The sequence below is a fragment of the Chanodichthys erythropterus genome, chromosome 13 (assembly GCF_024489055.1).
Source record: "Chanodichthys erythropterus isolate Z2021 chromosome 13, ASM2448905v1, whole genome shotgun sequence".
Taxonomy (NCBI): domain Eukaryota; kingdom Metazoa; phylum Chordata; class Actinopteri; order Cypriniformes; family Xenocyprididae; genus Chanodichthys; species Chanodichthys erythropterus.
The window spans coordinates 35262766-35290247 of NC_090233.1; the positions used below are offsets into that span (position 1 = coordinate 35262766).

Genomic DNA, 27482 nt, shown 5'->3' on the forward strand with positions numbered 1-27482 from the left:
TAGATCCTCAGATTCTTTTCTTCTAACTGTACCTCATAGTAGAACTAAAAAATTAGGTGATTTTAGCCGTTATGCTCCTCACTTCTGGAACAACCTTCCAGAGGACATAAGATGTGCTGAAAACATTAATAGTTTTAAATCTAAATTAAAAACATATTTTTTTTAGTCTGGCTTTCCTGTAAAGTCTTATAAAGCCTTTGTGTATTTTATGTGTTTTGTTTTCCTTCATTATTAATGTTTTATTTTATTTTTCATATTTTAATCTTTATAAACTTTATTCTTATTTATGTAGCCTATTTTAATATGTCTTTTTAATTTTTTTCTTGTATTACAGTTTTTCTCTATTGGTTTGGCTCATTTTTTTGAAACACAAATTACATTCTCAAAACAACATGGACAAACCTCCAAACCACTTGGCAATTGTTCACAACAGAACTGATTTTCTCATTCATTTCATCAAATTGCAAATGTCTAAGTACATGTCTCAATGTCTCAGTAGATCTTTGCAAATGATTAAGTACAAGTAGCCTACATTTAGCACAATTTCCAAGTGAATAGATCTTGTTGATCTAAACTGATTGTTGATTCTCAGTGTAATGGTTGTTTTCTCCAAAACGTGTCATTGTCATTTCATTGTATAAGTCATTACATGCACAATAGTCTGTTCAATTGTCAATATGTATGAATACCATATATGAACCCTTGGAACATTTGATAAATTTATTACAGCAATTGACAGTCAGGTGAAACTAGAACTTGACTAACATGTAACATGTAAGTCAGTTACTGGTTCCCAAACTTTTTTGTCTTCAGTACCCACTACCCGATTGGTGTATCCATGTAATTCAGTTATGAAAGTATTTGATTTATCTGTATTCAGCATTTTGCCTAAAAACTGCATCTTACTGTATGATGCAATTATCATTATAATACTTATTTTGAAGAATATAACATACAATAAGAAAAAGGGTCAAAGAGCTGCAATTACAGTTTTTCTCTTTTGCAGGTTATCAACTAGGTTTTGCAGTTTGTACTAATTGTTTTGAGAACTGCATTAACTGTTGTGCAAATGTGAATAGTGATGTGAAAAATGCACCAAAGCGACTGAGAAAAACTGTAGTGCCTCCCATGTAAATCTATCTAATACTGTGGGTTTTACTGTAACATTTCAGTAAGTCTAGTCATTGATGATTTTCCCCCTCCCCTTTCTGTCAAATACCCCCTGTAGTACCTTTGCATAGGGGTACATGTACCCCAGGTTTCGAAAACACTGGAGTAGTATATTGAACTTGTGGAGAACATAGAACATTCAATTGTCTGTAATGTAGTGTATGACTCTTCTGTATGACTGATTTGATGTTTTCTTTTTTTACGCTATTGTAGAGAATAATGGCACTGGAAGGAAACGAGCGACGAGTGAAGAACTGTTAGTTGTGAAACTCTAGCATTATTTACAGCACTGTAGGCTGCATATAATTTTCATTATTTTTTGTTTGTGTTTATATTACAGTATATTATGCTGTATACATTTTCTTTTTACTCTGATGTATGGAAGTTACTTTATGTGTGTGAATGATAATGGTTACAATTTCCTTGGCAGTATGAGACGAATGCAATGTGTGATGTCAAACCGTGGAGGCTACTCTTACCCTAAAATCCTTTTTTTTTTATTTTTTTTTCAGTTTTATACACAATTGTATTCTGTTAGCTAGACAAAAAAACAGTACAGTAACCACTGTCAATGAAGGACTGGACTAAGACTGAAAGGTGGACATAAGGGATATTTCAATGGTCCTCTGCCATAGTGACAAAACATCTAAACATTTTGACTTACAGTGCTTTCACAATTTTTAGTATAATTAACTCTCCTGTCCAAGCACCTTTTAAAACAATGATCATGTGCATTTAGCGCCATCACCCAAGCATTAATAAGACAAATTCATTAAAGAATACCTTTCTTGTTTATTTAATTCTGACATAATATTCAACCATGGCTGTTTTCCATGACTTTTCACTCTGCATCTGATGCTAGAGGCTGCAGACTTTCGTGCACCTCCCATGCTGGGAGTGGTGCATGTAGAACCATGGGGTTGGTGCTGTGACCTAGATGGGAGTGAGGTTTGAGGGGGTGAGTGTAACTGAGGTGGGCTAGTAAAGAGCTGTGCAGGCAAACATCACTCGCCTGGCCTATAGAGACACGCTAGAGGCTGTGTCCTTGCAAGCATGCCTGCCTCTCATGCTGGAAACACCAGTTCGAATCCTGTCCAGAGCGGGTCAAGCAGAACTAAAGGGGTTACACCTACACAAGAGCGTAGATTTGGTTTCAACATTGGGGGGTTGGGCGTTGGTATGCTGCCTGTTATTTTTTTTTATTTTTTTTATTTTTTTTATGTGTATAGCGTTTTTGGATAATTTATTTCTTATCTATCTATCTATCTATCTATCTATCTATCTATCTATCTATCTATCTATCTATCTATCTATCTATCTATCTATCTATCTATCTATCTATCTATCTATCATAACTTTATGGAATTTATCTATAACCATTCATCAAATTCTAACATAATGGAGTGATTCTAAAAATAAATAAATTATGTTAAATATTGAATCCGCCAGTAGGTTGCAACGATTCGACGTTTTAATGAGTGAGCTACTTAAATCGTTCATTCAAGCAAATTCGTTCTAAATCAGATTAATTAAGGAAGAAAACAAACACCGATGTGAATACTTTTGTCATTGATAAGATACTATTGAAAAATGAAATAACAAAACAGACGGCTGTTTTAGTAACTGGTTACAGTTGCACTGATAGTTATGGCTAAATTGCAATGGATTAGCTGGTTGAAATATATGTGGAGTGTAGGCTACTATTAATGTTTTCATACCTCCTTCTCAGTACATGCTTTATTCTTTTTAACGTCCCTCTTTGAACAGAAGTTTAATATAGTCGGCTGGGCAACGGTTCTCTTCATTTTTTCTCTTCATTTTTTCTCTTCATTTTTTGGTGCTACCCGTGCTCTCCATTCAAACAGTACAGCACCACTCGCGTTGTTTTGGTGAAAGTGCGACGCGCATTGGTTGGGCGTTACCAATCGGTTCAATGGAAGGGGGTATTTTTTTTACTAATTTATTATGACAAACTCATATTCGATTAGAAACAAAATTATTGTTACAAAATAAATGAATTATACATATGTTATTATAGATCTACTGTGATTTTCATGTTGAAATATTGGGGAGGTTGTAACTGATAGATTTGAAAATTGGGGGGTTACCTCCCCCATCCCCCCGCAAACTACGCCCCTGCACCTACACATTTAAAGAAATGCTGAAATGAGTGGTTATCCACCAGCAGCTATGGAACTTTAAGCTCTCAGAAACAAAGTGAAGAGACCAGAAAAGGCTAACATCAGAAATACTGCCAAGTGCATCCACTGCCTACGCTGTAAAAATAGTTTTATAGAAGTCTCTTGAAGTGAACAAGATAAACACATGTCAGTTTAAACAAAGAAGCAAGAAGAAACACATCTTCACATGTCCCCACACCACATACTGACTGCTACTTATTGATTGATACTTTTGATATTGACCCTCGCTCTGTTCAGGGACTCGTTATGCCATTTCTGTCTGTGAAAGTTGTTGCGTTTATGTCTCAGTTGTTAAATCTTTTTATGTTCATACAAATATTTACACATAATAAGAAATTTGCAGGGTAAAAAAGCAGTTGAAAATGGGAGGACGTTTCTTTTTTTCGCTGAGTATAATATGTTAATAAACATTCAAATCCATATCTGTCAAAGCTACCTGATAAGTGATTTTCTGGAGCTCAGCCATTCAATTACATAGACAGTCAAAACACTCTCAACGGGTAAATGATTTCTTTCTTAAAATGTCTATAAATTTTAACTTTAAAAATTATAACTGATTTCCTACCAATCGTGCCTTTTTCTCTTTTTTAATGTTAGGAACCAGCTCTGTTCAGTTAAAGATGCTAATTTTACCTTTTCCCCAAAGTAATAGAGATATTGAATTTATGATGCCTATTGTTAGATTTTGTTTTAATTATTACTTTATGCATAAACATACCCAGTCACAAAAAAAAAAAAACAATAAAACTATCCCATTACTTTTCTACCACTTTTTCCTCTTAAAATTGTAAAGGGTTTACATACTATGCATTTTTGCTAATTTTGGCCATCATAAACATAATTGTTTTTACATAAACAACTGGAAGAGACACACTGTAGCTAAACTCAATTGTGTTTCAGATCCTGTCCCCATCATCTGCAGAGAGAAACTGCCACTTAAAATACACACATAGGCTAATGATGGACATAAAGACATTATAGAAGATTGTGAAGATATTTCACTGGAACTTATCATGTTCAGTGTCAATTGTTATTTATTAATATATTCCGTTAATAACTGTTGTTAGAGCGCTGTTGTTTTTGCTATTTGCCAAATAAATAAAAGTACCTAATTGACACAACATTTTTTTTATTTTTATTTTTTTTTTTTTATGTAAAACCCCAAAACAGGCAACAATATATTAATAAGACCAGGCAGAAAAAGTAAAAACAAAACAAAACAAACAATATTAATATAAATAATTATAAAAATAATATGAAGATACTTATACTAATAATGAAAGTAAACTATTATTAAAAACGTTATTTATATTATAATTTGGTACGGTTTACAACCATTTTTCTTAAAAGTGTAGACAGACAGACGATAGATAGATAGATAGATAGATAGATAGATAGATAGATAGATAGATAGATAGATAGATAGATAGATAGATAGATAGATAGATAGATAGATAGATAGATAGATAGATAGATAGATTGTTCAAACTAATTAAGAAATATATGCATTTACCCACTTCGCATATGAGTTATGTTGTCTTTATGTTATGTTATGTTATGCAGGCAGGCAGGCAAGCCTGTCCTGTGTGAGCATGCGCACTACACTGTGTTGCGTAAAAGCGGAATCGGCGGTTGTCAATGAATTGTTCGTGTAGCTGAGTTATGTTTACAAGTTAAGTCCTGGCTCATTTTCTTAGCAAAGTGTCCTTGTGTCTTTAGAAAACATTTCTCATTAAACCAGTCTGTTTCAGATACGAAAGGCATTCAAATATGAGTGACGAGTATGAAAGAGACGGTAAGAAGATGAAAAGAAAAAAGGGTCCGGATGATTCAAAGGCGCCTGTGAAGAAGAGACAGAAAATAAATAACAAAAACGAGGGACAGAGCAGCGCAGTTAAGAAACCACGAGGTATCTATCTATCTATCTATCTATCTATCTATCTATCTATCTATCTATCTATCTATCTATCTATCTATCTATCTATCTATCTATCTATCTATCTATCTATCTATCTATCTATCACAGGACTATGCAGCAGGACTATGGTATATTCACACAGGTGATTAGGGACCTTGGGCATCTTTGTCCTGGTGTTTTTCAGAGTCAGTAGAAAGATCTCTTTAATGTCATAAGTTACTGGATCTGTGATTAATTTTATTCTGCCTGTAAACTGTTAGTGTCTTAAGGACTATTCCACAGGGGCAAAAATGGTTTATGGTTCATTTTCTTGTCTAAAACCCTGCTCAGGGAGTATTGGATTGTTTTATAGTCAAAAAAAAAAAAAAAAAAAACTATGCAAAAACAGTGAATAAATTATATTTTGAAAATTGTATTGTTTTTAATCAATATACTATGTACTTTACATTGTATGGTTATTGAATATTGAATATATGTTGTTGACATATGTGAAGTTTACCCAAATCTTTTTTTTTTTTTTTTTTTTGTATGTTTCTTTCTTGTTTATGTGCATATTTTACATTGATGTTTTGGAGATCAAGGCTTTATGGGTCAGCAACAATGTATAGTGTTAAGAAGCAAATTGTACTGTGTTTAGTAATGTATTTTTCTCTGATCTTAAGCTCTCGCTGGTAAAGCTGACTCTACAAAAACTAAAGTAAAGCTCTCTGGCAAAGACAAGGACAAAGAGAAAAATAAGGATGATAAGAAAAACAACTCAGATGGTGGCAAAAATGCTTCTGAAATAAAGAGGAACGAGAAAGGTCAACTTGTGTTTAAAGGTGAAGTTAAGAATGTTTTGTAGTATAGTTTTGTCATTTATTAATTAATTCATTCATTTACTCATTATTAATTTATTTTTCACTATATTTTCATTTCTCTGTTGTTGCAGACCACCCAGAGTTCACACCTAACATGACTCCCATTGAGGTTTTACAGGCAGGAAGTTTCGGGGGTACCTATTTCAGGCCTATCTACTCCAGTATCACAAGTACGTCTCATAATGATTTAAAGGTGCTAAAGAGGATGTTTTGTTTTATACATTTTTGCAGTATTACTTGAAACTGTCTTTACTAACTGATAAAAAGAAAGGAATGATATTAAGATACATCATCTGTGCACGAGGTAAGGCCTTAAAAACATCAGGATTGTCAATCACTGCCATGACATTCCTTGTGAGAGACGTGTGCGGCTGCGCGCTCCAGTAACTTTCCACACTCCACAGGCGCAGCATGCAATGTTTTTGTCAGGAGACAGGAGTAACAACTGCAGATTATGAGTTACCTGCGGTGAGTCCGACGTAATGAATCCATTAACACGACACAGCGAATGCCGGTGGTAAACACTCGTGTTCCAATACTCGTGCACGAGTTTTGGGAGGCGTTCCCTCGAAATGAGCTGTGAAGGAGGGGGGTTGTTCTTACGCATGCGCTCATTTCAAAAACTCACTAACAGTCTTTGGTTTATTAGTCGACGAAAAGATCCTCTTTAGCACCTTTAAGTTTGTTTAATTGAATTTTAAAACATGTACTGTGCTTCTAAAACATAATTATCCTATTGTACTTTTTAATGATTTTTTACTGTGCATACTCAGAAACACAACACACTTCTCTGCAGCAGGTGACTGTGAAGGTAGATGGTAAAATAAATGCAGCAAACTACAGGCAAAGTTTTATCGAAAACATAATGTGACTTGGTAGATTTTTTTTTTTTGCACTCTCAGACGTAATGTTACACAAAAATAGATTAAAAGCAACAATGTTAATGTACCTGACAAATGGCAAAGTCAGAGTCTAGATTTAAGTTGAACAATTATTGGTAGACTAAAAAATAGCTGTCCACTCATTATCTCTCTACACACTGACTGAGCTTAAAGTGATAGTTCACCCAAAAATTTAAATTCTGTCATCATTTGAATTAATTTTTTTTGTTTTGCTGAACGCAAAAAAAGATATTTTGAAGAATATGGGTAACCACACAGTTGATGGCCCCCATTGACTTCCATAGTATGAAAAAAAATACTATAGAAGTTAATGGGGTCCCATCATCTGTTTGGTTACCAATATTCTTCAAAATATACTTGCTCTTCCAAGCTTTATAATGGTTGTGAAGGGGGGCAGGCACATTTTGAAGCCCAAAAAAATGCATCGATCCATCATAAATGTAATCCATACAGCTCCAGGGGGTTAATTTTTAATGAGAACTGTTGGAGGATTTCGATATAAGAGAAGAGGAGCTTAAGTTTGTTGCCCAGCCCTATTAGTTTGAACCGACTTACGCTTACGCTTCTCCTACATCCTATTATTTACTTATTTTTTATAATGAATTAATGAATTTTTTTGGACTTCAAAATCTGGCCCTACCTTCACTACCATTATAACACTTGGAAGAGTCAGGATATCTTTAAATATATCTCTGATTGTGTTCGTCTAAAAGAAGATAGTCATACACACCTAGGATGGCTTGAGGGTGAGTAAATCATGGGATAATTTTCATGGGTGAACGAGATGAAAGCAAGGAATAAAGCTGCGCATACCAGCCTGCTACGATTCTGCCACCGCTTCAGAAGACATAGTAGTTCAGTGCAGATGCTACATATTGTCATAATAAATAAGGCAACATATATTGCAAACCCCTCCACTTTGCTGTTGTTGTTTTTGGCAGATGCCTACCAATGAATGTCATTGCTATAGAAATCTATGCTGGAAAACATCATGGGACACACAAATCAAATCTGAACAGTTACGATACACAGTGTGGACAGTCAATAATTTAGATCAGATTCCAATCTGATGCACAAAATAATCGGATCTGGACTGACAATGTGAACATAGCCTAAGTACTGACTTGGATTGGGGGCAAACATTTACAGAAATGTATAATTTATAACTCTTTAAAATAGAACTCTATAATCATTTTTTGACCAGTATTAAGAAATCTATTTTCACTTGGATAAGTTAAAAGGTCAGATCATGTAGAAATAGACGGTGTACTTTCCTTTAAAACGTTGTCACAAGTACGAAGTTGGTTATATATTTAACTGTATAGCATATGTTATGCATTTAACTGTAAATGATGCAGTATTGCCAGGTGTTTTATTTTCTTTTAACAGAACAACATTACAAAGATGTTTGGCAGGAGCTTCCCGAAGACTGGTTGGATGGCCTAAACATCTCTAAACAGGTGTTATGTTTTACAGTTGCATTTTAATAGTAAACACTTTTGACAAAATTAACAACCATTTTATAATGAGTGTCTGTAGCAGATAAGAGCTGAATGCACTCCCTTTGTGTGTATGTTTTATTTAGTTGAGTCATTTTGCTCCATCTTTGTTGTAGATCACAGCAGAGCCCTTTGAGCTCAGTTCATGGACTGTCGTGTCTTAGTACTTCTTTTTATAACTATCATTAATATAATTTTACTGATGTCTACTGTGTATGTGGTACTTTTCTTATGTTGTTTTATGAGGTATTTAATGTCAGCAGATTAACTGGTCATTTAAGTGGTTTTATCCCCTAGTGTGAAGCTCAGGGCTATGAGCATGTGATAAGAGATCCTCACGCAAAAGGGAAAACCATGAAATTTTATTTAGCCACAAGACCTCGCTTGCACTTGATAAAAATGAATGAATATTTGATAAGACTTATAATACCACATCCTGTAGATGACAACAGCTAGATTGCTACAAGCCAGAAAACACCATTCATGGTTTTCAGAAACGGGATATTCAGCTCCAACTTGAAGCAGCTGTTGAATGCATTTATTTGTGGATATCTAAGCAGGTTTTACACTGTTTTGAGTATTAATTTAATGTTCTATTATTCTATTATTAATGTTTTGGTGTTTTTAAATGATCTGGGTTTATTTCAGGTGGCTTCTTCCACATACAGGGAAAACGTGAACACTTATAATGTAAAATGCGGAGGCAGTCTAGAGATGTGGGAAAGCAGTGGCTGGATCGTGCCCCAGGATCCATACGGCTGGTTCCAGTGGTACTGCAGGCAAGAGCTACTGAAACTCACTTTATGCTACTGTCCAAAAGTTTGGGGTCAGAATTTTTTTTTTAGAAAAGAAATTTATACTTTTATTCAGCAAGGGCACATTAAAGGGTTAGTTCACCCAAAAATGAAAATTCTGTCATTAATTACTCACCTTCATGTCGTTCCACACCCGTAAGACCTTCATTAATCTTCGGAATTCGAAATTAAGGTATTTTTGATGAATCTGAGAGGTTTCTGACTCTTTAATAGACAGCAAATTTAACCACCACTTTCAGTGTCCAGAAAGGTACTAAAGACATTGTTCACGAAGGTCTTACGGGTGTGGAATGACATGAGGGTGAGTAATCAAATACAGAATCTTCATTTTTACGTGAGCTAATCCTATAAATTGATCGAAAGTGACAGTAAAGTTGCAAAAAATTACATTGCAAAAAAAAATCTATTTAAAATAAATTCATTTGTTCATTTGAACTTTCTATTAATCAGAGAATCCTGAATAAAATTTCACGGTTTCCACAAAAATATTAAGCTGTTTCCAACACTGATAATAACTGAAATGTTTCTTCTTTACTATCAAATCAGCACATTAGAATGATTTCTGAAGGATCATGTGACACCAAAGACTGGAGTAATGACTGCTGAATATTCAGCTTTTCCATCACAGGAATAAACTACATGTTAAAATATATTAAAATAGAAAGCAATTTAAAATTTTAATCCAAATACATGCATGTTGTGACCATTGAAGGGGCGACCATTTTTAGAAAGAGACGACAGCACTAAAAGCTAATAGTTGTCATAAAATATATTCTTTACCTGAGCAGTTCCCCTCACCTGTGCTCTGCATAGGAAATATATTCAATCTCAAGAGTCTTTTTTTTTTTTTTTTTTTTTACCAGGTTTTACCAGGGCAGACGAACAGTGGATGATGCTCGCCAGATCAGTCGCTGGGCCAAATGTGCCGGACTCAAAGGTCGGTGGCGGCAGAATCTCATCACAAAAGTGGTCCGGTCCGGTTGCGCTTATGACAACCCCGGTGTTTCGCCGGTGGTCAGACAGACTCTGCAGCACTGGGGCTACAAACTCACCCTGGAGGACTATAAGGAAGGAGCAAAGAGAGTCAAACTTAAATAAAGTGAACAGGACTCCAAATTGGCCTCATCCGATTTAACACAGTGCAGAATGGGGTGGATATAGCTAGCCTTATTGCATGGCCATAAACTGACAAATCTGATTAAATAATTGATATTTTGTCAAACTGAGGGACTTCATTTTGTTTTTTTTACTGCAGTAACATGAGGTAATGTTACTGCAGTATTTGGTTCCCAATGGGCATGTTTTCTGTAAGTGGTTTTGGTTAATAGAAAAGTTATAATGCATAGTTGTCTTTTTAAAATTTAGACCAATGTAAAAGCAAAACGTTAATCATTTTTGTTCTGTGGCAGGCTGGCAGCTGCGTGGAGTTTTCCACCACATGTGCCCTGGAGAGTGGATCTGTGATCGGATCTGGCCATTCTTAAAATGGTTTTATTTTGACAGTAGTTTATTTTTCTAGGTTTATTTTCAATATGTGCTGAACATGCTTTTTGACATGATAATCTGACAGAGTAAACATATATGAACTTACATCTTTCTATTCTGTCATCTGTGAATGCAGTTTATTAAAGGAGCTTTTTTGTATCTGTTATTGTCCTTTTTTGCTGTCTCACTATACATGATTGTTGTAGAAATAGGCAGGTCTTATTCAGACACATACATTTATGTGGGTAATTTCTGTTATGCAGTACATTTTTATGTCCCTATCATATATGTATTATTGATATATTGGATATTAGTTTATATAGATGGAAATCATACTTTTATCACAATAGCACAACTAAGTGAACAAGAGTTCATGCTCTGTGATATTTTATGATATCAGTTGATTTGGCTCACTTTCTACTTTAGATAACATTTCGGAAATGTATATCATGATATATAAAAATCAAAGGATGGTTAACAAATATAAAATAAGCTTCAAGTTGACTTGCTCATATAAATAACCCTCCATTCCCTCACTGGTGATTCCATACTTTTAAGGTTCTTGTAAAGGTGTAAATAATCAAATTATATTTAATAGAGTTTAGATACCTGAGCTTGACCATATTCATTCATATTTGTGAAAGTCTGGTGCATACTATACAATTACTTCCTAAATTGACAACACAGGCATATTCATAATTCTTTTTTTAAGTTATAGCTCACTCACTGTATGACAGGAATGACCTGCATCATTACAGATGACTGCGCTTATTAAATTATGTTTCATCTGAAGGATTTCTTGTTTTTTTTTTTCTTTTGTTTTGTACTTGGGACCTGTCAGTTATCTTCTTATTGAATATAAAATGTGTACATTGGTTCACAAATATTGGGTTTAGTTCATTGCGCTTCCTCAACGCTGGTCGGCGCCAGCAGCTTTCGAAAGCATTTCTAAATCCACGCCACTCACTAACTTATTTTTTTCTTTTTCTTTTTTTCGTAATTTCCTACCAATTTGGCCTCAGTATCAAGATGCATCAGCGCTGCGCAGACCGATCGGCGTATGACATCAAAGTACCGCGAGAGCGATTCAAAAGCATAAGGAATCGTTTGCTCTACAGTCGCTCTCGCGGTACTTTGACGTCATACGCCGATCGGTCTGCGCAAAGCCGAAGCATCTTGAACAAGCCTAATGGTTTTAAAACGACGACAACCAATGAAACGTCTGCAATATGTCAACGTAATTTTCTTGACGTAAAATCGGCCAATCGAAAGCGGCAAAGCGTACGCCGGAAAACCCAGCGCCAGCCAATGAGCAGTTAGAACAGGCAGCACGTTGAGTTGCACGGCGTTCCGCCCTTGTTCTCTTTGTGATCAACGCTGCGTGTGTTACTGAAGCGGATTAATAACTCTTATTAAAGGTATTTAGACACGTTTATTTCTCTTATATTCTTTGCACATGATGCATGCTTTTATTCTTGAATGAATGTGTTAGTACACATGAGCTGGAGATGAGCCCGAGCTGTTCGTTGCGTTGAGTGTATGTCCTGCTCAGGCTTCGCTTTGCAAACGCATAAACGCTCATTAATGAAGAAACCAGACAATTATAATAATATATACGTGCATGCAGTAGTTTACACTCATTATTGAAAGCAATTCGATCTTATCTGATGAAATCTTAACAGTGAACAAATCAGATATGGGCGAAGAATCAAAGAATAATCGAAAACAAAGACACCAAAATGCACCCATCAATAGTGAAATCACACTCTCAGTGAAAATGAACAGTTATTAAGACATGAACCATTAAATATACATTAATGAGGATATGTTTAATTGAAATACCATGACCAATGAAATTTTCAAGCTGTGTTGTGATTTTTTTTTTTTTTTTTTTATGTAATGAGATTTTGTATTTGTTGATTTTCATTATCTCATGTTTGTGTTCACATTGTATGTCCAACGTAGATTTTGCCATTATGCATTTAACTGAATGTGTAATTAAAAGATACTGCAATATCAGTGAATCCTCTTACATCAACAGAACAACATCCATCATTGCTTTGTTTACACTTTTGAATGAGTATTATTCTCAGGTTTTGGAAACCATCTTCTTTAAAAGTTTGTATTGATGTTTACTGTGCTTTAATAGATGCAAGGAAACAGAGGACCACGTTCAGAGCAGCAGAATCACGGCCCACCCCGACAGCAGCAGCCCAACCCCCAACAAGAGCAGCAGAGGAAGCCCTCAGGAACCGACAGCAATGGACAGCACACTGATGCTGGAGAGCAGAGTAGCCCGAGTAAGCAACAGTTGTTGACTGAGTAGCATTTACACAAGGCCACAAAACTTTATCATTTGCACAGATCTTTGGGTTTATATTAAAGTGACTGCAGCTGACTGAACTTTCTCTCCTGCAGATGATGCTTTCACTATAGACCTGCAGAACTTCAGGAAGCCAGGAGAGAAGACCTACACACAGAGAAGCCGGCTGTTTGTGGGAAACCTGCCGACTGGAACCACAGAGGAGGATGTGGAGAAGCTCTTCTCTAAGTATGGCAAACCGTCTGAGATCTTTATCAACAAGGACAGAGGCTTTGGCTTCATCAGGCTGGTGAGTTTGACCAGGCATCACTTTGGATAAACAGCAGAGCGTCATAATTTTGAGCAGTATGACGATATAACTCATGGCAAAGTGTCTTTGTTAGAGATTTTGCTATTTCAATTATATTAGATATGTAAATATGTTAACGTAACACACTACTTAGTTATTGGCACTTTAAAATAAAGAGTGGTTAAGTGCAGAAAGCTGCCTCTCTCAGCATCCAATTCAGAATTCAGTTCTCTTTCATGGCTTATTGCGCTTTAATGGTCAAATACACATACATTTAAATTTAAATACATATGCATATTAAAATGCCCATCATATAGTAGTGTTGTCAGAAGTACCGACTTCGGTACCTATTCGGTACTGAAATTTTAAAAACGTGACGCTTTGAGCGCTGTTGAGTGGATTCGTAAACATCTCTGATTGGCCGTTGTTTTCATGGCTCATCGGATATGTCTGTGATAGGCTTCAATGATCAACGCTGTAAAAACGTTGTAAATAGTCATCAATTAATCTCTTCACTAAGCGCTTACACAGATACACACGGGAGCGTTTGAAAGCAGGCGTCTATCGCGGATCGGTCCACTGTTAGACGCCTGCTTTCAATCGCTCGCGCTCCCACTTTCAAAACGCTTTCAAATTCAAACACTTCCGTGTGCTTTCAAATGCTCCCATGCGCTGATCATTGTAGCCAATCACAGGCATATCCGATGAGCGCGTCAACACAATGGCCAATCAGAGATGTTTATGAATCCGCTCAACAGCGCTCAAAGCGTCACGTTTTTAAAATTTCAGTACCGATAGGTACTGAAGTCGGTACTTTTGACAACACTATCATATAGTGTATTTATATGAACAGAACAAACGGTTAGGTGAAAAGCTGGTATGTCAGTGTATTAGATCTATGCATAAGGCCTAATAAACCTGCTGCTGTCTGTCATTGTTAATCAAATAACAAAAAAAAAATCCTTCACTGCTCTTGACTGAATATTATTTGTAACTTTTGAAATCAAATTATATTTAATTTATACAGACTATGTAGAGTTTTATTCTTACATTTGATAACATAAATCTCTATTTGAAAAAAAGTTTGATTTGTGTCTTTGTTCCATTTTATTTGTCCTGTTGTTTGTAATTTGCATCTTGGTAGTTGGTCCTTTTTAATTAAAAAAAAAAAGAAAAGAAAAAAAGACACCCCAAGAGAGTGACTGTTTTTTACTTTCAATAAGGTTGAACTGACAAAGATATGTGTTTGTGTGTCTTATAATATTAAGATCATGCATTTTCCTGTTTTCAGTAATGTATCAGTTCTCAGACAGCAACGGAATAATGCAACATTTACCCTGACTTGCTACTTTCTCCTCATTAGGAAACTAAGACACTTGCGGACATAGCAAAGGCAGAACTGGACGATACCGTCTTTCGTGGTCGCCAGATCCGTGTGCGTTTTGCCACACATGGCGCTGCACTGACTGTTAAGAACCTGCCTCAGTTTGTGTCCAATGAGCTCCTGGAGGAGGCCTTCTCCATGTTCGGTCCAATCGAACGGGCCATTGTCATTGTTGATGACCGTGGCAGGCCAACTGGGAAGGGCATTGTGGAGTTTGCCAACAAACCGTCTGCCAGAAAAGCTCTGGACCGTTGCGGAGATGGAGCATTTCTTCTCACTGCGTGAGTCTGTGTTTCTGCTATACTCATCAGTAATGCTTTCTGTGTAAATTACAGTTTGTTTACTTAACTTTGACTTTCTTTTCTAAACTCAGATTCCCCCGGCCTGTTACTGTTGAGCCGATGGAGCAGCTCGATGAGGATGAGGGACTTCCTGAGAGACTTATTAATAAAAACCCACTATATCACAAGTGAGTTTGTTTGTGTTCTCATATGCATTGTATTTGTAAATGTTCATGTACCACCAGACTGTCCATTATCCATGTTTCCTATGAACATGGAAGACTTGGAAATGTTTAGAATGTTTTTCAGGAATGGAAAAAGTTACAGAATATTTTATTTTCTAGATATGCTTTAATTTATTTGCTAAAAGTTGCGAGTGCTACCTCTTAATAATTCCAAATTAGTAATTTAAAAAAAAAAAACTATACCAAGTTAATTTCTCAAATGGGTGTGGGAAATTATGACTTTATAAAAAAGTGTTAATCAGGAGTACAAAGAGGAAGGGTCTCACCCTATTATTTTTTTATTTTGTGATAAAGACCGGCGGACTGTACGTTATCCAGCTTATTACATGGGTTTAATAATAGACTAACATGTCTTTCTCTGTATGCCCATTAGAGAGCGTGAGCAGCCACCCCGATTCGCCCAGCCAGGTTCATTTGAGTACGAGTATGCGATGCGCTGGAAGGCCTTAATGGAAATGGAAAAGCAGCAGTTCGAACAGGTTGATCGAAACATCAAAGAGGCTCAAGAGAAGCTGGAGACCGAAATGGAAGCAGCACGACATGAGCACCAAGTCATGCTGATGAGACAAGGTGAGCACACAAAGATTATCATCTTTTGAAGATAGTTCTAAAAAATGTTTTTCATCTTTAATCATCTTTTGGAACAGGTTAGGGCTGAAGCGACACGTCGACGTAATCGATTATGAAAATAAGTTTATTAAAAAGTATCGATGCGTTGCATTGTTTACATCCCTAATCCCCTGTCGTGTTTCATTCAAAACAAGACTCACTAGGGACGATGCTAATGACTGGTAGCTTAAAGGATTTGTTCACTTTCAAAAGAAAATTACCCCAAGCTTTACTCACCGTCAAGCCATCCTTGGTCTATATGACTTTCTTCTTTCTGATGAACACAATTGGAGATATATTAATAAATATCCTGATGCATCCAAGATTTATAATGGCAGTAACACGCATTCACAGCATTCAGCATGGTCTAGTGGCTGTCAGAGCAGAAACAGAATCTAATGCTCTCCATATGTTTTTCCATCATCTCAGTGCGTGTTCATGTAAATTGTGCAAGCTTATGGTGTTCATTAGATGTGGAAAAAAAACATATATTTACCCAACCATAGAACCTCCCCTTGAAAAAATCAGGACAGAAGTGGTTGAAAGTGATTAAAAGAGGTTAAAACACCAGGTGTAAATGGGTGTGTCTGCCTTGTCTACTTGTGATCCAATCGACCAATACCCATTCAGACAAATGTCTTTGGCCATTGTGCCAGAAAAATCACATCTCAACACCTTGCCCTTCATTTAGCAGCTTTTGAATCCAAGCATGGTATATTGAACCCAAAACCAGCCTTTTTAGATGGCCAGTAGTTCAGGCAACCTTCAGTCGGTTTTGAGAGTGTCAGTTTGCACATCCCTGGTCATCAATCACACTGCAGTTGGTCATGTATCTTTCGCTTGCTGTGCTTCAGATCTCTTGCGCAGACAGGAAGAGTTGAGGAGAATGGAGGAGGCTCACAGCCAGGAGGTGCAGAAACGGAAACAGATGGAGCTGCGCCAGGAAGAGGAGCGACGGAGGAGAGAGGAGGAGCTCCGTGCACACTCTGAGGACCTGATGAGGAGGCAGCAGGGGCAGGGAGGAAACTTCTCTGAGAAAGTGAGTCTGAATTTCCTGAGGTTTCCATACTCCACAGTAGTGTTGTAACAATACATTTGAGTACCCTAGTAAAAAAGCCTATACCAAAATTAATTTAAAATACATTTATTTTATACTAAAAGTACTTCAAATCCATTAACATAATTATTGACATATCACTTGACTTACTGATATAAAATTATAATTAAACTTTATATGGAGTTTTTCTTTATTGCACAGTGCACATTTCTTATGGCTAAAATGTGTTTTAACATAAATATTAATAAGGGTTGTATGATCCTTGATGTATGTATAATATCTTTGTATTTAAATGCAAGATATTTAAAATACCTACATTTGTGGTCATAATTATTGGCACCCTTGCTAAATATGATTAAAGATGACTGTAAAAATAAATCTGCATTGTTTATCGTTTTGATCTTTAATTCATAAAATTAGCAAAAAACTAACCTTTCATTGAAGGAAAAGAATTGAAAGTGGGGGAGGGATCACAATATGAAAGAAATGTTTTTCTCCAAAACACGTTGGCCACAATTATTGGCACCCCTAGATTTTTTTTATGAGTAAAATATCTCTATCTATATTCCCATTCATAATTAATTTTTTTTTTAAGCACACTAGGGTGATCATGAACATGAAATTGTCCAGCCATGACTTCCTGTTCCAGGAGTATAAACATGAGGAAACACAAAGGCCAAATTCCCTTAATCATTCATCACCATTAGAAAAAACAAAGAATATAGTTCAGGGGCCGTATTCACAAAACATTTTATCTTGTCACTAAGAGTTCTCCTAAATGGCAGTAAAAGTTTTTAGCTAAGAGTTTTCTCTTAAAACCTATTCACAAAGCTGCTGAGACCAAGTCTTAAGCTAAGGATAAGGGCAAGGTTGACCTTGTTGCTATGGGCTATGCCCACAGTGATTGTCTAATGGGGAGGAGTCTAGTGGGGAGGAGATTGGCACCAACAAACATTTTAGGACTGTTTTTGATTTTGTCTTAGTAACTAAAGAGTCCTCTTGTGTTGTACTAGCATTTCACAGATGTAGGAGCTAGTTTTAATGCTAAAATGCTTTGTGAAATACTCTTAGAGCAAAAATGTAGGAGTCCTAAAATTAGGACTGACACGCCCGTTATTTTTAAGAGTTTCTCCTTAATCGGCAAGTTAGGAGCTACTTTTTGCCTTAAGATTTTTTGTGAATACTGCCTATGTGCAGCAAAAGATTGTTGAGCTTCACAAAATAGAAAGTGGCTGTAAGAAAATAGCTAAAGTATTGAAATTCCCCATTTCCACTATCAGGGCAATAATTAAAAAGTTCCAATCAACTGAAGATGTCACAAATCTGCCTGGAAGAGGACGTGTGTCTAAATCGTCCTAATGCGCGGTGAGTAGGAAAGTTTGAGTGACCAAAGATCACAGTTGGAGAACTGCAGAGATTAGTTGAGTCTTGAGTCTCAGAAAACCTAAAAAAAATGATCAAACGGAACCTACAACCCCAACCCCAACTTTTTGGGAGGGCAGAAAAAAATCTGCTCTCATCCAGAAACAATCTCCAGCATATTCAGTTGTCAGACACGACTGGAAATTAAAACGAGACCAGCTTCTATGGTCAGATGAAACTAAAAAGAGCTTTTTGGCAGCAAACCCACCAGATGGGTTTGGTGCACACATGGATAAAAAGTACCCCATGCCCATGGTTAAATATACTGCTGGATCTTTAATGTTGTGGGCCTATTTTTCTGCTGGAGGTCCTGGACATCTTGTTCAGATACATGGTATCATGGATTCTATCAAATACCAACAGATAAAAAATCAAAACCTGACCGCTTCTGCTAGAAATCCAATAATGGGCTGTGGTTGGATCTTCCGTCGGGACAATGATCCAAAACAAACATCAAAACACACTTTCAATTATTTTCCTTCAGTGAAAGGTTAGATTTTTGCTAATTTTATGAATTAAAGATCAAAAGGATAAACAATGCAGATTTATTTTTACAGTCATCTTTGATCATATTTACCAAGGGTGCCAATAATTCTGACCACAACTGTAAATTATACTTTTAGCACAATCAAATATACTTGAGTATATCTTTAGTTGGACCTCTTGGACTACTTTTGCACAATTAAGGTGCATTACAAAATTAGTTGTTCCAATTTAGCAGACTTTTAAGTATACCAGTTTAGTATACCAAAAGTACAATTGGAAGTTATTTTTATTAAGCACATGTAAATGTATTTGTAGTATAATTGCCATAAAATAAATGTGTTTCAAATACATTGTAGTTTTTTTGTTTTTTTGTTTTGTTTTGTTTTTTATTGGGTTAGTCTGTACCAATATCAGAAAAACTTTCTAATTTTCTCAGTACCAATTTCAATAGCAAAAACTATTGTAACTAATATTATAATAGTTTTTAAGAATAAAAAAAATATTAATATTGTTGATAATTGACTAAATAATGCATTAAAACATTAGCAAGTAGCTTTGGAATTTTTTCATTAAAAAGATTAAATGGAAAGTAATAAAATGGAAAAACAAAGAAACGCATTACAGGTAACAGAACAAGTGGTAGGTCTATTGCAGTTACATTGCAAGATATAATGCACAGATTTATTGTGACATCAGGTTTTTTTTCCTCTGTTGCTATGGTTATCCCAATGTCAGACATTGCAATTTCAGATTCATTTGTGTATTTTAATATGGTTGTCACTCCCAGAACTTTGCAGTGAGGTCTAGGCAAAAATAAAACTTTGATTCAAATTACGAATGTTATATACAGAATAAGCAAAGAGAGCTTCCTTTGTAATGAAGCTGATGTCACTTCAATGACTGAGTGAAACTCCCATTATAATTAAAAAAAACAAAAACAACTGGACTGTACTGCACAAAGATTCTCTTATTGACATCATGTTTATAGTTTGGTTGTAATGAAATGATGTGCGAGCATGCAGAGCCCACACTGAACAATGCCTCTGATTGGCCATTGTGTTCACATGCTCAGCAAACATGTCTGTGATTGGCTGCAATGCTCAAACCTCTTCACAGAGCACTCGCATAAATATGGTTGGGAGCGTTTAAAAGCAGCTACCTAACAGCAGGTACCAGATTGACCCTGTATTCTGTACTACCGGTACTGTAAAAGGGCTGGTATCGATACGTATAACATTTAAGTACCAATACTTTTGACAACACTACGCCACAGTTTGTCTGCATTTTTAATTCATGAACTGTATGTTTGCTGTTTCAGAGGGATCCAGACATGAGGATGCAAATGGGAGGTGAGAAAGGGACTCGCTCTACACACACATACAAAAAAAACTTGCTTTGATTGTCATAGCAATGGCATAAATATCCTGTTCTTTTACCCTACTTTTAGATTTAGAGAAATCGTGTGGTTTATCCTTCCATGATTGGTCTTTTAATCATTTTTGTAATATAATATAACTATAATATAACTTTGTAATATAACTAATATACAGCTCTGGAAAAAATTAAGAGACCACTGCAATTTTTTCTTAAATTAGCATCTCTACAAGTATGGAAGCCATTCCATTCCAATGTCTGTTGAATTCCAACACAGGCACACCTCATTCTACTGAATGAGGTGCTGATTAGGTGATCACCTGAACCAAATCTTATTTAATAAGGAAAAGTATAAAAAAACACTTCTGTGGTCATCACTACGCTCTTGCAGTGGGACCAGCTGGATGGCAAAAACAGTGCTAGTAGTACTTCAAAAGTAATTAGAATCAAAAGATAACTATTGACCATGCCAAAAAAGTTGAAAAGGAAAGTTTTGAGTGAGGAAAAGAAGGGTTCAATTCTGGCTTTACTGGCAGAGGGATACAGTGAGCGTCGGGTTGCTTCCATCCTTAAAATTTCAAAGACGGCGGTTCATAAGAACAAGGTCAAGCAGCAGACATTGGGGACAACAAAGCTACAGACCGGCAGAGGGCGAAAACGACTCTCCACTGACCGGAATGACCGCCAACTCATTCGAATGTCACTCAATAACCGTAGGATGACATCAAGTGACCTACAAAAAGAATGGCAAAAGGCAGCTGGGGTGAAGTGCACGGCGAGGACGGTTCGAAACAGGCTCTTAGGGGCAGGGCTGAAGTCATGCAATGCTAGAAAAAAGCCCTTCATCAATGAGAAGCAAAGAAGAGCCAGGCTAAAGTTTGCAAGAGACCATAAGGATTGGACTGTAGAGGACTGGAGTAAGGTCATCTTCTCTGATGAGTCCAATTTTCAGCTTCGTCTAACCATTAGATGACCAGGTGTTGGACAGAGGCCTGGAGAGGCCTACAAGCCACAGTGTCTCGCACCCACTGTGAAATTTGGTGGAGGATCAGTGATGATCTGGGGGTGCTTCAGCAAGGCTGGAATCGGGCAGATTTGTCTTTGTGAAGGACGCATGAATCAAACCACGTACAAGGTTGTCCTGGAAGAAAACTTGCTTCCTTCTGCTCTGACAATGTTCCCCAACTCTGAGGACTGGTTTTTCCAGCAGGACAATGCTCCATGCCACACAGCCAGGTCAATCAAGGTGTGGATGGAGGACCACCAGATCAAGACCCTGTCATGGCCAGCCCAATCTCCAGACCTGAATCCCATTGAAAACCTCTGGAATGTGATCAAGAGGAAGATGGATGGTCACAAGCCATCAAACAAATCCGAGCTGCGTGAATTTTTGCACCAGGAGTGGCATAAAGTCACCCAACATCAATGTGAAAGTCTGGTGGAGAGCATGCCAAGACACATGAATATTCCACCAAATATTGATTTCTGAACTCTTCCTAAGTTAAAACATTAGTATTTTGTTGTTTAAAAATGAATATGAACTTATTTTATTTCCATTATTCGAGGTCTGACAACACTGCATCTTTTTTATTTTGACCAGTTGTTGCTTTCGGCAAATAAATGCTCTAAATTACAATATTTAGGGGTTCAAGCACGTAGTGCTGAAACCCTATTGTTATTGTGCTGATTTTTATTATTATTATTATTATTCTTTTTCTTCTGCCGTAAAACGCATCGTGCAGCCCAAACCGTAAGGCCTAGAGACTTGAAACTTTGTCAGATGATAGTACAAAAATCGAGGAGAGGTTGACAAAGTATGACCCAAATCGGCCAATAGGTGGCGCTACAGCGATCAAATGCGCAAAATGGCTCATAACTCCTAAACCGTTTGTCGTAGATTAAAAGAATTACATATTTGGAATCCTTGCGTCAAGGCGGTGACAAGCGTAGAAGATCAGATTTGCTCTCCGAGGTCCCGTTTTCTCGCCATTTTGAATTTTGTCCAAAACCTACTTTTCGAACTAGTCCTAGGTTTTTTGCCCGATCGGAACCAAACCAGTGCAGAAATGTTCACAGGGGTCTGAATATCAATAATTATCGAAAAAAAGTTGAAATTTCGATCCACGGTTGCTAAGGGGTGTCAAAACGTTCGCAGGAGGCGGAGCCTATTTTACTAAAATGGCTATAACTCCAGAAGTAAATGAGGTATCTTCACCAAACTCGGTACACATGTGTATGGGTTCATTTTGGGGTCACAGTAAAAAAATCGCGACGATTGAGCATTAGGTGGCGCTATAACTTGAAAAAAACATAAACAAGTCTGTAACTAAGCAACCGTTAGTCCAATCGACTTGAAATTTGTCATGCAGTGTCTTGGTCCAAGGGGGCATGATGGTCTATGAGGACATTGGCGTATCTCAAAACATGGCCGCCATCGGCCAATGAAGTTTGAGCACCTATTAGACCAGGTTAACGGAGGCCGATCGGAACGAAACTCAATGGGCATGTTCAACTCATGGTCCTAGAGGTCTGTAAGAATTTTGGAAAGAAATCGGCCACAAGTTGGCGCTAACGAGTTTTACGCCGGTAATCACATGGTGTTTCATAAAATGCATATCATTTGATAGATCTCCTCATGCTGAACAACTTTGCCTCAAGAACCAATTCTGTCAATCAAATCGTTCATTAATTATTCGCAAATATGTGAAAAACCTACTTTTGCGAACTAGTCCTAGGTTTTTCACCCGATTGGAATGAAACCAGTGTAGGACAATTCTATGGACTCTCTAGATCAATAATTATCAAAAAAAGTTGAACTTTGTCCTGTGGGTTGCTATAACTGGTCATTTAGAAAATGGGTGTGGCAAATTGTACTCAAAAGCCTATAAATCCTAAACGAAAATCCTCGGAACTTCACGAAAAATAAGTGAGCATATGCCAAATATTGTTCTAAATAAGCATGACAAATTTTGTGAAGATTGGGCAACAGGTATAGAAGTTATAACAGTTATAATGATGAAAAATGACAATATTCCTATGTTTATAAACAAAATCTCAACCAATCCAGCCAGCACTGAGCTCATTCGAACAGTCTAGATGACGTCTGTCCACACTATGAATTTCAGGCATTTTCATTAAATTTTCGCCGAGATATTAGCCAAAACCAGCGGGCGCGATTTAAAATGGCGGCCGCCAATGACGTCACATCCCGGGACATTTTTGCTTCTAACTCAGGAACCGAAAGTCCCCGCGAGCTCAAACTCGGATGGCAAGGTCCCCTCCCGGCCCTTGAGCGGCCACATCCGTCGCGGGCCTCGGGGACGCCCCCCCGCGGATCGCTAGTTCGCGGGACCCCCGAATTTAAACGGCCGTAACTCCCGAGCCCTACCTCCTAGGACCTTGGGGAAGGGCTCGTTGGAAAGGCCCTTTCCCCAACTAGATTCGATTCAAGTTTGGTGCGATTTGGTCTAGGCGTTCTTGAGATATAAGCACAAAAAGATACGCATTAGACCAGGCGTAACTCCCGACCCCCAACACTCACTGTCCTGGCGATGGTCTCGTTCCACAGGGCCCGTTGAGCTCTATCTACCCTCTGAGTTTCAGAATTTTTCGATGTCCTGTTCCTGAGATATAAGCGATAAACCAAATTCCTATTCATCATTCATTCATTCATTATTTTGGTGTGAAAAAGACAAGACTTGCACTAAGATTTTCTTACCTATCATGTAATTTCAAATATCTACAACAAAACATTTTGCGTGGCAAAATGTACTCAAGAGCTTATAATTCCTAAATTAAAACTCAGAACTTCACGAAATTAAGTGAGCACACGCAGTTTGCGAATATTTATTTGCACTTTATTTGCGAATATTTTCGAAACCGTTTGTCCGATCGTCACGAAACCACCGTAGAAAACACGAAACCTAAGTTGGTTTACTATATGTTAAAGCCCAAATGTCAAAATTTTGATAGGAAGTGGCAAAAAAATCCAATCAAAGTCTTTCATGGGTCAATTTTTATGCGCTCATATATATAAGTGTCTATAACGTCAAAACGAAATGAGATATTTTCACCAAATTTGGCACACATATGTATGGATACACTCCAAGGACATCCCCCAAAAATGGTGGAGATCGGGCAATAGGTGGCGCTATAACTGTCAAAAAACCTTTAAAACTATATATTTCTATAATGAATTGCCTGACACTGTCATTTTGTGCCACCAGATGGCAGCAGAAGGACACTAATATAATTCAAGGTTTCAAGAATTCAATGTTTTGTCATTTAAAATCCCTTTAAACCAGGGGTGCCCAATCCTGTTCCTGGATATCTACCTACCTGGACATTTTAGCTCCAACCCTGATAAAACACACCTGAATCAGTTATAATTAAGATCTTCAGGAGCACTTCATAATTACAGACAGGTGTGTTGTGTTGAGCTGGGCTAAAGCTGAACTCTGTAGGAAGGTAGATCTGCAGGAACAGGATTGTTCCACAGGGCCCGTTGAGCTCTATCTACCCTCTGAGTTTCAGAATTTTTCGATGTCCTGTTCCTGAGATATAAGCGATAAACCAAATTCCTATTCATCATTCATTCATTCATTATTTTGGTGTGAAAAAGACAAGACTTGCACTAAGATTTTCTTACCTATCATGTAATTTCAAATATCTACAACAAAACATTTTGCGTGGCAAAATGTACTCAAGAGCTTATAATTCCTAAATTAAAACTCAGAACTTCACGAAATTAAGTGAGCACACGCAGCATATGCCTCTAAAGAAGCATGCCAATTTTTATGGAGATCGACCAATAGGTGGCGCTATAACTGTAAAAGCTTTAAAATCCATATATTTTCAATGGTAAATTGCCTGTTTTGGCTGAAAATGGTCAATTCCTTCTATGATTTAGGTGTTTACATGCTTGGTAAATAAAACTTAAATATCTTTTAAACTTTAAAGTATCTTTTTATGCATATCTGCTTAAAGGTCTTAAATGCTTGAACCCCGGTAAATGCTGCTTGCAGCTTTAATTTTATTTGGAAATTGGGAAAAATGTTGTTAGTAGTTTATAGAATAATACAAAAATGTTAATTTTACCCAAACACATACCTATAAATAGTAAAACCAGAGAAACTGATAATTTTGCAGTGGTCTCTTAATTTTTTCCAGAGCTGTAACTATTAGTCTCTCACTTTTTTTGGACAATATCTTTATATTTTTATTTCATTACCAGTGTGAGCCTAACGTTTCTCTTTCTCTCTTGGGCTGAAAGGTCAGGGAATGGCTATGAACAGGAGCCCGATGGGTGGAAATCCCACAGCCGCGGGAACTGCCGGCATGGCTTCTAGTGAGGTACAGATCTCTCGACACACACATTGACAACTCTCAGGGCAACATGCAAAGAGTACAGCGTGTAAATTCTTTCTCTCTTTCAGCAGGGGTCTGCCGGTAATCCAGGTGGTCTCCCTCTTCCTTTCCCTCGTTCTGGACCTATGGACTTTGGGCCCAACAAACGCCGCAGATTCTGAGAACACCAGCCAAATGTCTTTCCTTTTGTTTTGTTGTTTTTTTTACACACTGTAAAATATTTTTAAGTGCAGATTGTGGTTTTGTAGAGCCTGGGTATGCATTTCACTTTCACAAATGAGTTTGTGTAGGCAAATGTTTTAAACAGGTTGAAGTATAAGTTTTAAGTTGCTCTCTAAGATCTCCCATCCCCAGCAGGAGCCTTAAGGGATGTTTCCAGAAACTGATTGAGCCCAGTTCTGGGGTAAAAGACCCTTATGCTTATAATTGCTTACTGAAGAGTCTTCATCTAGGGACGAGGGTTTATCTGTGCATGGAAACAACTCCAGGGTGGACATTCAGCTTTGTATAGCCCTATTTTCTTCTTTTTTTATTAATTCCTTTTCTAAAGTAGAAATTAGCTTTTGTCCGTCTTGTCCTCTGCAACGCTTGCCTTTCTAGTCAACTTTAAATAAATTCACAACTACATGTTATATACGTTCCAGTGTTACTGACAGCATTCTTGGATTTAAATGTATGTCTTTGTACATGAGAGCTTACAAAAAAGTTACAAAAAAGAAATTGTATTTCAGGAAAGATGACCCAACCACACTCACTTTGCATTTGCTACTAACAAAATTAAGTCCAGACGGTAACCATTCTATGAAAGTATTTTGTCAGGTAGTGGCATGTCCATTTTATGCATATTGTCCATTTTTATTATTCATAGGATTGGTTTGCTTTTATAATGTTGAGCATTTTTAGGGCATTTCTTTTATCCCACAACAATTCTAATCTTTAAAATAATTAGATTTTGGATATTGTTCTGGATTTTAAAGGGATTTGTTCCACAAAAAAAATGAAAATTGTAAATTTACTGAAGAGAACCAATATGACTTTTTTTTATTTTACTGGTCTTTTTTATGCAGTTACAAAGGCTGACCTTTTTATCACCAAAAGCATTATAGAAGTAGTCTGTATACTGTATAGCTTGTTCTATATACAGTAGTGGCCAAAAGTGATGTCCGGAGATGATTGATTTTTAAGATCTGTTTTTATTGACCCCTACAAGTTTTTTCAACCAAAATATGAGGAAACTATTTTATATTTAAAGATGAGCAAAGTTTACCAAAAAAAAGGGTAAACTACAGCAAAAGTTTTTTATTCACACACAAAAAAAATGCGTAAAAAAACAAAAAGCTCATAAGAAACGGCATATGTTGTCTGCAACAATCAGTTATTAATATTTTGTTCTCTCTTGTTTTTGCACGTGTTCATAATTTCTTTGTATGACAGCCTGGCCAAAAATTATGTCAGCAGAATTTTTTATGTTTCACTGCATTATCACATATAAAACAAACAATTGACTCCAAGCACAACTACACAATATGCTTACAAAATCTTAACATATTTTTAATAATTTTAATAAAGGGTGAAGATGACGTTTTCCTAGGCTGGACATAACTTGTGGCCACTAGTGTATGTAGCCCATGTTTTCTAAAGTAATAGTTCTCAACCCTTGAAGTGACATAAATAAAAACTTTGTTGTAGGGTTGTTTCTGACATGTGAGATCCAAACAAGAAACCCTTCCATTCCAGTACTGCTTTTATCAACTTTATCAGAAAGCTCATAAATGCCCCCTTACATTCATGGTTC

General features: G+C 36.8%; 2 protein-coding genes across 4 annotated transcripts; both read left to right on the forward strand.

The window, feature by feature from the left end:
• Window positions 1–4984: 4984 nt before the first annotated feature.
• zgc:113208 (uncharacterized protein LOC550591 homolog) lies at window positions 4985–10993 on the forward strand. Of its 2 annotated transcripts, XM_067407280.1 has the most exons (7): window positions 4985–5043; window positions 5123–5280; window positions 5952–6110; window positions 6221–6319; window positions 8441–8511; window positions 9199–9329; window positions 10229–10993. In XM_067407280.1, exons 2-7 carry the CDS (start codon window positions 5142–5144, stop codon window positions 10461–10463), a joined length of 834 nt encoding a protein of 277 aa, XP_067263381.1. In that variant the 5' UTR covers window positions 4985–5043; window positions 5123–5141; the 3' UTR covers window positions 10464–10993. The 2 variants fall into 2 exon arrangements, with proteins under 2 accessions (XP_067263381.1, XP_067263380.1); XM_067407279.1 differs by having other exon boundaries at window positions 4991–5280.
• A 1172-nt stretch (window positions 10994–12165) lies between these two features.
• On the forward strand, window positions 12166–27278 carry nono (non-POU domain containing, octamer-binding). 2 transcript variants are annotated; one of them, XM_067406825.1, is made up of 10 exons: window positions 12166–12268; window positions 13000–13150; window positions 13269–13462; window positions 14826–15127; window positions 15220–15315; window positions 15746–15942; window positions 16836–17020; window positions 20265–20295; window positions 25593–25672; window positions 25756–27278. In XM_067406825.1, the coding sequence occupies exons 2-10, from the start codon at window positions 13000–13002 to the stop codon at window positions 25846–25848; spliced, it is 1329 nt and encodes a 442-aa protein (XP_067262926.1). In that variant the 5' UTR covers window positions 12166–12268; the 3' UTR covers window positions 25849–27278. The 2 variants fall into 2 exon arrangements, with proteins under 2 accessions (XP_067262926.1, XP_067262927.1); XM_067406826.1 differs by having other exon boundaries at window positions 25759–27277.
• Window positions 27279–27482: the final 204 nt, after the last annotated feature.

What these genes read in the sequence shown, in the direction of transcription:
- nono (XM_067406825.1), top strand. Translation starts at nt 13,000, where the DNA reads ATGCAAGGAAACAGAGGACCACGTTCAGAGCAGCAGAATCACGGCCCA. An exon ending in TGGAGAGCAGAGTAGCCCGA is followed by an intron (nt 13,151 to 13,268) that starts GTAAGCAACAGT and finishes TCTCTCCTGCAG; the next exon opens with ATGATGCTTTCACTATAGAC. An exon ending in GAGGAAACTTCTCTGAGAAA is followed by an intron (nt 17,021 to 20,264) that starts GTGAGTCTGAAT and finishes TTGCTGTTTCAG; the next exon opens with AGGGATCCAGACATGAGGAT.
- zgc:113208 (XM_067407280.1), top strand. Translation starts at nt 5,142, where the DNA reads ATGAGTGACGAGTATGAAAGAGACGGTAAGAAGATGAAAAGAAAAAAG. An exon ending in AGGTCAACTTGTGTTTAAAG is followed by an intron (nt 6,111 to 6,220) that starts GTGAAGTTAAGA and finishes CTGTTGTTGCAG; the next exon opens with ACCACCCAGAGTTCACACCT. An exon ending in TGGTTCCAGTGGTACTGCAG is followed by an intron (nt 9,330 to 10,228) that starts GCAAGAGCTACT and finishes TTTTTTTACCAG; the next exon opens with GTTTTACCAGGGCAGACGAA.